General features: G+C 34.8%; 1 protein-coding gene across 3 annotated transcripts; it reads right to left on the bottom strand.

Moving 5' to 3' along the window:
- Positions 1 to 330: 330 nt before the first annotated feature.
- On the bottom strand, positions 331 to 5,602 carry LOC143202960 (putative cytochrome P450 6a13). 3 transcript variants are annotated; one of them, XR_013007260.1, is made up of 4 exons: positions 4,498 to 5,598; positions 2,058 to 2,309; positions 1,669 to 1,947; positions 332 to 461 (listed from the first exon to the last, which is right to left on the bottom strand). XR_013007260.1 is itself a non-coding variant. In XM_076414989.1 (3 exons), the coding sequence occupies exons 1-3, from the start codon at positions 5,543 to 5,545 to the stop codon at positions 373 to 375; spliced, it is 1,389 nt and encodes a 462-aa protein (XP_076271104.1). In that variant the 5' UTR covers positions 5,546 to 5,602; the 3' UTR covers positions 331 to 372. The 3 variants fall into 3 exon arrangements, 2 of the variants coding, with proteins under 2 accessions (XP_076271104.1, XP_076271103.1); XM_076414989.1 differs by lacking the exon at positions 1,669 to 1,947 and having other exon boundaries at positions 331 to 461; positions 4,498 to 5,602; XM_076414988.1 differs by lacking the exon at positions 332 to 461 and having other exon boundaries at positions 1,548 to 1,947.
- Between the last annotated feature and the right edge of the window lie 2,910 nt (positions 5,603 to 8,512).

The following is an 8,512-nucleotide window of genomic DNA, read 5'->3' as shown; positions in this document are numbered from 1 at the left end:
AGGCAGCGTTTTTGCTAATTGCTAAATAAGCCTAAAAAAATAGGTTAATTTACGACATCACGTTAGAAACCTCTAAAATTAGCAATGTTGCCTTAGTATATTATGCATGTATTATACATATAAACCTTCCTCTTGAATCACTCTATCTATTGAAAAAAAACGCATCAAAATCCGTTGCGTAGTTTTAAAGATTTAAGCGCACATAGGGATATAGGGACAGAAAAGGACTTTGTTTTATACTATGTAGTGAAGCTCTAGTCTTTAGGGTAAATGATGTGGCTCGGTGAATGGAGGTAAAACGAAATGAAACAGTGGCGTTTACATTATGTAACCGTTATTTATTGGCTGTATAAAAAAATGTGAAAAATACAATTAGATAAATACGGATGGCAGCGGTGTTACCTGGAGACGAGACTTGAGCAGTCGATGGTGGCACGTCTTAACCAAACGATGGTTGAGCACTGAAATGAATGGAAATACCCTTCAATAACATCCCAGATAAACGTCTCGGGGTTGCCGCCAGCTATTCGTTATCGGGTCCTAGTTGGCGCTGTTGGCACCCCGCCCGTGTTCAACATCTGGGATTATATTTCTGGGTATTTTGTAGACCGTTATTCCACGGTGTAAAATTCGACATGCCTCAAGGTCGCTACAAGTCGATGGTGCGATTTTTAATTATGTCATAGATTAATTTTTATTTAGTATTTATGGTTATTGTACATTTTATTTCTTAGGTTGTGTTTAAGTTCTATTGTATTGTCTATATTTATTATAGTATATTATTTAAAAATAACAATTAACATATTAAAATGCGATAAAACATTTATGGGGTATTATTAGTTTCCATAGAAAAATTCCATTCCTTTTAACAGATACCCAGAACATTCAAATATAAAAGTAATTCTACTTCGTTTAAAATGAAATTATTATTCGCATTTTAATAGTATTCAGTAATTATTTCTTTCCTTTTCTTTTTCAAAGTTAATACGTGAAGAAATATGTACGTCTCCGTCCCGCTTTCACTACAGTTGGAAAATATAAGAACATATAAACTTTACTGGTCCAAGCAATTATCTCCGTCCTTTCCTCTCGCACAATTTATACAGGAAAGGGTTCGTACATCTTCGTCTGACATCACGAATTGAACTAAACAGTCGAGCCGTGCATTTGACTAATTTTTTCGACTCTTTTGCGACTATTTTCAGTTTATTTTCAGACTGTTTTCAGTCGATATTTCCCAACGCCAGTTTTAGTGTATATTAGTGAACATATATTAGATTAAAAAAGTATGCATCGTTAATAGTTCGTCAATGAATTAAAATGTTTCAAGCTTATTCTCTTTCATCGTAATGTAACAACTCGTTCAGCCCGAATTGTCAAAAAACGTGTCGTTCTATGACAAAAAGGAACTGATATTCGAATTTAGCAAACCAAAAAACATGAAGATTACGTCACAAATCCTCAACAGCTCTTAGATTTTTTATAGAAACCTATATCATGTACCAGTAGAAGAAGTTTACAAGGGAAACATAATTAATTTAAATGAATTCTTATTATTATAATATTTTATTTTCTCTATCTTTTTCTTTCTGGTATATCTAATAGATCAATCTGCAAAAATTAAAATCATTACTGACATATTTATGTTTAATTATAAATTGTATTTACGGTATAATAAATACGCATAAATAATACATTAAATATTCAACAAAAGCTTTCGTTGAAATTGATAACTAATACTCTCCAAATGGAACCGTTCTTTTTCCGAAAACAATGTCATTGTTTACTCTTCACAAACATTCAACCAAATGTCGTCTTCGGCCATCAAAACAAAGGTGTCGTTCCTCATCTTTATGGGAATATGCGTGTTTTCGTTCAATGTGAACCTATACCTCTTCAGCAAACTAGCTATTGCCAGTTTAGTTTGTAATAATCCGAATCGCATAGCTAAAAATTATAGACGATTTGTATTTAATAGATAAAAGCACGGGATTGTTTTATAAATCCGGTGTTATTCTCGAACTTATCGAACATCCCAGTGTATTCAATGTTATCACCTATGCACATTCTGGGTCCTTCCCCGAATGGTAAGAAAGTTGTATCCGGTCTATCAGCTTTATTTTGTTCGGTGAAATTTTCGGGATTAAATTTCTCTGGATCGGGATAGTATTCTGGATCCTTGTGAATGCCCCAGACGGGAATGTTTACTCTGGTTCCTTTCTGGATGACCACTTCAGTTCCCGGTACCCGGTAGGTCTTGGAGCAGATACGAGGAAGAACAGGCAATGGTGGATATAGCCTAAGAGTTTCTACAAAAAAAAACACATTACGAGAAGTTGTCAATAATTTATTTTAAAAATATATCTTAAAATTGTAAAAACTACTTATAAAATCAAATTTGACTTTTGATTTTCAACGTTTGCCGATTTATAAGCTCTAATTACTATCTCTAATGTTTTAAAGAAATTTGCTTATGTTTGGCAACATGGCCCATCAGTATCAAATTAAATCGAATTTTACAAGTTGATGGTTTACATGTTTCGACGTCATCAGACAGTATTCTATATCTCTTTAACTAGGATAGAATGAGAAAGAAAAATTCGCTACTAGTTAAACACAATTTTACAGTTCTACAAACTACATTTGACAATATATCCGACGTGAGTATGACGTGCGTCAGCTGTTTTAGTCGGCGGACTATATTACTACCAATCTACAATAAACATCAAGCATTTCGGTTTATTTACATACGTCACTTAAATTTTTGACATCAAAACGTCGCAATGTTGCCGCATCAACTCTGAGTTTTAGTTCAGTTTGGCTTTGACATACAACAATATTCTAATCTAAATAAAAAATTGAACAAAAATGTTCTCAAATATAATTTATTTTGACATTATAGTACATCTAAAAACTACAGTTAATTATACAGCCACAATAGTTTATAGGTTAGAGTTATAACCTCTTAACACTTTTGCTTTCAAGAATTTTGCGTACGTCTGACAAATGGATAACTTTGACAGGCACATTCGTTTACGTGTTCAAACAAATCAGACAGCATTGTGTCTCTTTTTAACTGGAAAAAAAATGAGAAGGAAAATATTATCTGATTCTGAAACGAATTTACAAATTCCGGCAGGCAATACATTAAACATCTTGATGACAAAAAAGTTTGATTAGACTCTATATAGGGAGACAGTTGTCGTCTGTCTGTGTTTTAGTTTATGTTTTCAGGATTAGTGAGAAAAATATTTTATGTGCCGATATTATCATTAAACATATAACGATTAACAACAATTGTTCAACATTACAAATAATTGAAAATTGCATGTCGAACTAAACTTTAGATAACAAGATTTTGCTGTATAAGTAAATACTTAGGCCCATTTGGCCCTATGGTACTGAAACATAGATATCCTCCAGAGGTTCCAGAATAAAGTATTGCGAGTTATCGTCCATGTTATCGTTCTCATATTACGTGTCCAACAAACTGATTCAGCGCGATATCCCCATAGAACCCATAAAGTGTAATTCGGAGTGTTAGTGCGAAGTACTATCAAAGACTATTAGTGACAAAGACTATTATACTATACGAATTGATTAATAGACACGTAGAGTGAGATTTAATAATCTCTAAAATAAGCTAGAATAGTTTTTAGAATAAGTTAAGATAGACCTTAAAATAAGTTAAAATAGTATCTAGGATAAGATTTAGATTATAAGTTGTACAGTAGATCACTTACTGAAGTGATCTTCTACATGTCAGGACAGTTATATTATTATATAACTGAAGTCATATATAAATATTTATTGCCTATGGGCAGATTGTTGATGTTCTAGGAGATTAATAAAAAAAAACAGTTTTCTATCGGTGTTTCAATATTTTTAAAACAAATAGGGTTTAAAGATTGCCGAGAAAAAGCATTAATAAATCCTAGAGAGGTATGGTAAGTGATCTGTGTCTAATCAGTTTTTTTCCTATGCTGTATTAAAATTCGCAATTTTTTAACATATTTTGTATCCAATATATGTTATTATTATTATTATTTTAATATAATAAATGGTTATCCTGTATTAAATTAATTAAAATTGTAATCTGTTAATACGTACTTTCAAAATTTAAGAAGAAAATAAACATTATGGGACGGTATGGACAGTTCGTGTTATGTCTAAAAATATTCCTCTTTTTTGTTTTAAAGACCAGACTGTTTTAAAGTTATGGTAGTTGATATAGTTTCAAAAATTCACCTAACCATATTTCAACTCGTCTTTCCTCTGTTGATGCTAACAAACAATGTCATAAATTATAAATGTAGAATTGTCATACAAAATGTTGAATGCATTGTCGAGTTGTTTTAGATAGAGGTAAGTTTTAGTATACTAAGAGTGTATTGCTGAGTTTCGGTTAATTCAAGTCAGAGTTTCTTGAATCAGAGTGAGTAATACTACTTACAGAGAATCATTTTTGCTATATTCAGTGTTTTTACTACAACTTACCATTGATGACCATATCCAAATACTTCATTCTCATTAGGGAATCGTAGGTGATTTCGTCATTAAATTCCTTCAAAATCTCGGATATTTCCTGTTTAACCTTGTTTTGGATACCTGGATTTCGTGACAGTTCCAACAAAGTGAAGGTGATGGCGGAGGCTGACGTCTCGAAACCGCCCAAGAAGAAAATAATGCACTGGGCCGTGATCTCGTCCACGGTCAAGGTTTGGTCCTTCTTCATCTCCAGCAGCAACTGTAAGAAATCATTTCTCATTAAGTTGTTTTCTTCTCTCAGTTTGATGGTGTCTTTAACGGTAGTGGAGAAGAAATGTTCAACATCCGGTCGTTGAGCTTTGAAGCCAAGAGAGCCGAGTAACCAAGTGGGAAGGAACTCGATCATGAACATCTTCAGTGGTTGGGGCTCGAACATCTTTCGACCGTAGGTGCGGAAGGAGTTTTCTTGTTCTTCTAGTGAATTGCACTCGAGACCAAACGCACAACTTGCTATGTTATCCGTTGTTAGTCTAGAGGCCACGTCTTTAATATCAACTGGTGTCTTGTTAACGGAGTTATGACCAACAACTCGATCCAAAACGTTGATATTAGCCTGTAATATTGGAAACATACTTTTCAGTTTTCCACTGGTGAAAGTAGGCGTCAGCTTGGCACGTAATGCTCTCCATTGTTCCCCTTCCATACTAAACAAGTTCATAGTCAACACATCCTTTGGATGATGGTAGACGCCACGGTTCATAAAATGGGAGAAATCATTGAACAAAATACGTTTGATGATGGATAAATCGACGGGAAGATAGACCGGTTCCAGGAACAGATAAACTCCAGCGTGCTTGTGACCGGAGCCTTTGAGTCGTTGATACAATTCAAAGTTTCCATCGAAAAACGATTTTTCACGCGTGAGTTCACTCTTAAAATTACCGAAAGGGAATTGGGGCTTCGGCTGATAGAGACCACGCCTATTCCAGTAATTATAACGCCACTTCACGTAAAAAGCAACGAGACATAATAGCACTAAAATAGAGGAAATAAACATGACGAACGCTATCGCAAACGACGCAGGCTAGACTGTGTTTTGGTGCTGTTACAGAATTGTAATGCGATTAGTTGTTGATGACGTGTTGCTTCATCCTTGGCTGATGCCCCCGCTATTTTTTTTATTGTTTAGAAGGATGATGTAATGATGTTATCTATAAATAATGAAATTGGTTCTGGGTCCGTCGATTGTATTACGATGTCACGTCATTGGATTTTTATAAAATCAAATAACAACGGAAGATGTCGTATTGTTGTCCAACGAATGGAACACTGAAGCATTTTTTTTATTACTCTTCGTGAGTCCACAATCTGCCCTATTGGCAATAAGTATTTCTTCTGTCTATATTATATATACATGGCATGTAGAAAATCACTTCATTAAGCGATCTTCTGTATAAAATATTATCTTAATTAATTAGTCTTATTCTAAAGCTTATTCTAAAGTCTACATAGGTCCAGTAATCAGATCAGGTGGTGTTAAACGTTTTAGTCTACGCACTTCACTATTACGTCGCATATTTAGCTGATTAGCGAGTACATTGGGATGCAGTGACACTCTTTCGAAGTACTTCACACAAACACGTTGAATTACACTCGTTATAGGTTCTAGAGGAATATCGCGTTGTATCACTTTATTTGAAATATAGTACGGAGCATCAACAATGGCACGCAACACCTTATTTTGGAGCCGTTGAATGATGGATATATTAGATTTGCTAGCGGTACCCCATAGTTGAATTCCATATGACCAAATGGGCTGGAGTATAGACTCATACAGCAATACCTTCTTATCTAATGATAACTTGGATTTGCGCCCAATGAGCCAATACATTTGATATAATTTTAGTCCCAGTTGTTTCCGTTTAGGGAGTATGTGCTTCTTCCAGGTTAGGCGTGCATACCAAGATATTTAACATGCTCTGCTTGGGGGAGTTGACGATGATTGATATTCACTGGTGGACATGTTATTCTACGCAGGGTAAACGTTATATGCGTGGATTTTGATTCATTGGCTTTAATGCGCCATGTCTTCAACCATAATTGTATTTGCTCCAGGTGGGTTTGTAGGTTTATTGATGCTGTGACTGGATCTTCATGGGATGCTAAGATTGCTGTATCGTCTGCATATGTTGCCACAGTAGTTATTTTTGTGATGGGCAGATCAGCCGTATACAGAAGATACAGTACTGGACCCAGTTCATCGCCTTGATTTACAATAAAATGACTGTCAGTGAGATACGATTTTAGTAGCTGATAGTCCGGATGAGGGAGAAGTTTCTTTAGTTTAACCTGCAAGCCCGTATGCCATACTTTGTCAAAAGCCTGAGATATGTCTAGGAAAGCAGCCGAACAATATCTTTTAGCATTTAGGTCACCGTTTATTTTGTTTACAAGTCTATGCACTTGTTCTATAGTCCCATGCTTATTGCGAAAACCAAACTGATGCTCTGGGATAATTTTTCTTTTTTCTATTATATAGTTTAGCTTTTTTATGTATAATTTATCGAAATTTTCCAGATTATCGGTAATAAACTTATAGGTCGGTAGAAGGTCACATCTTCTGGTATTTTTCCTGGTTTAAGTAACATTAATATTTTAGCTATTTTCCAGATACTAGGGAAGTTGTTTATATAAATGTTAATGGTTTTATACCCTTTTCTGATAGTTCTTTTAAAATTTTGCCAGTAATTAAGTCATAGCCAGGAGCTTTTTTAATATTAATCTCTCTCATTATTGTATGTTTAACTTTTTTGACCGTTAATTTCTCGTGCGGTAAATCCATTTGAAATGGCGAATCTAGAAAGCTAGTAATTTTAATTTCGTCATCTTTATGTAGCTGAGACTGGAAAGGTTTAAAAACATTTTTAAGTGTTTTGAGAAAATGTCGGCCTTCTCTTTATTGCTTCTCGCCCAATTATTTTCGCTTGTTTTAATAGGTGGGTTATGCTGCTGGGATCTCCTAAGCTTTTTTGTTGCTTTCCACAACGAATAGTCTGTAGCCTCAGTTGGTGTCAAGTTTTCTAGGTATTCTTGAATGCCTTGGTTTTGTTCAATTTGGATTAGATCTCTCAGCTCTTTTATGGCCCTATTAAATTTTCTTCTATTCTCTTCAACTTTATATTTAACCGACTTCAAAAAACAAAGGAGATTCTATGGTCATCTTAAGTGAAGCAATTTTCGTTAGAGCGAAAAAAAATTGATAAAAAGGAATTTCGCGTGTTGATAAAATATTACTTTTTAAAGGGAAAAAATACAGTTTCAATTGACCTGTTATTTGCCTTTTACGCTTAGTTCTTGTGTCCTTCGGTACAGTTTTTCCTTGTAAATGTATTTCTACTTAGTTTATTCTGTTACTACCTGAATACATCTTTATTATGTGAGAGACATGATTGAAATAAGAGATTGTGATCGCTAGTTAAAAACTAATTTATGCACCTAATAAAACAAACCTTTTTTCCGATTTGAACCCTTCAGATTTCGTAACTTATACAGGCCGGAAAACTGCTTGTAATCAATTTAGTCTCGCCTTGTAGAATATAAACAAACACGTTCACACATCCTGGCCAAAGACCGACAATTCCTCACCCTCTTGTCCGATGCCCACAGAGTACCGTTCAAATTAGCCCTTTGGGCTGGGTGTGCCCAGAGAAAATGACGCGTGTACTTGCCGGCCGTCCATGGCTCTTTCACTCTGTGATTTTACCGTGTCACGTGCACCTATTCGGTCACGTGCCGGCCACGAGAGGCCCCACTTACATGTGTCAAACATGGTTTCGGTGGCGACGTATCCCCCAGCGTTACGGACGAGGACAATCTGCAACAATAGACAGTTTGAAGAATTTGTGAATCATAAATATTGCAAATAATTTCGATAGAAAAATTTAAATATAGGTATTTTAAAATAAAGAAGAATTTAAATAATATAAAGATTTTGTCTGATTTGCGGGCGGAACAGACCCTGGAT

The sequence above is a fragment of the Rhynchophorus ferrugineus genome, unplaced genomic scaffold (assembly GCF_030347505.1).
Source record: "Rhynchophorus ferrugineus isolate W39M unplaced genomic scaffold, kcgeb_rfMv2 rfM9, whole genome shotgun sequence".
NCBI classification, from domain to species: Eukaryota; Metazoa; Arthropoda; class Insecta; order Coleoptera; family Curculionidae; genus Rhynchophorus; species Rhynchophorus ferrugineus.
The sequence above is the reverse complement of the archived record's forward strand: the minus strand, read 5'-3'. Positions and strand labels throughout refer to the sequence as shown.

What these genes read in the sequence shown, in the direction of transcription:
- LOC143202960 (XM_076414988.1), bottom strand. Translation starts at nt 5,545, where the DNA reads ATGTTTATTTCCTCTATTTTAGTGCTATTATGTCTCGTTGCTTTTTAC. An exon ending in TTTGGATATGGTCATCAATG is followed by an intron (nt 2,310 to 4,497) that starts GTAAGTTGTAGT and finishes TTTTTTTTGTAG; the next exon opens with AAACTCTTAGGCTATATCCA. An exon ending in AGGACCCAGAATGTGCATAG is followed by an intron (nt 1,948 to 2,057) that starts GTGATAACATTG and finishes TATAATTTTTAG; the next exon opens with CTATGCGATTCGGATTATTA.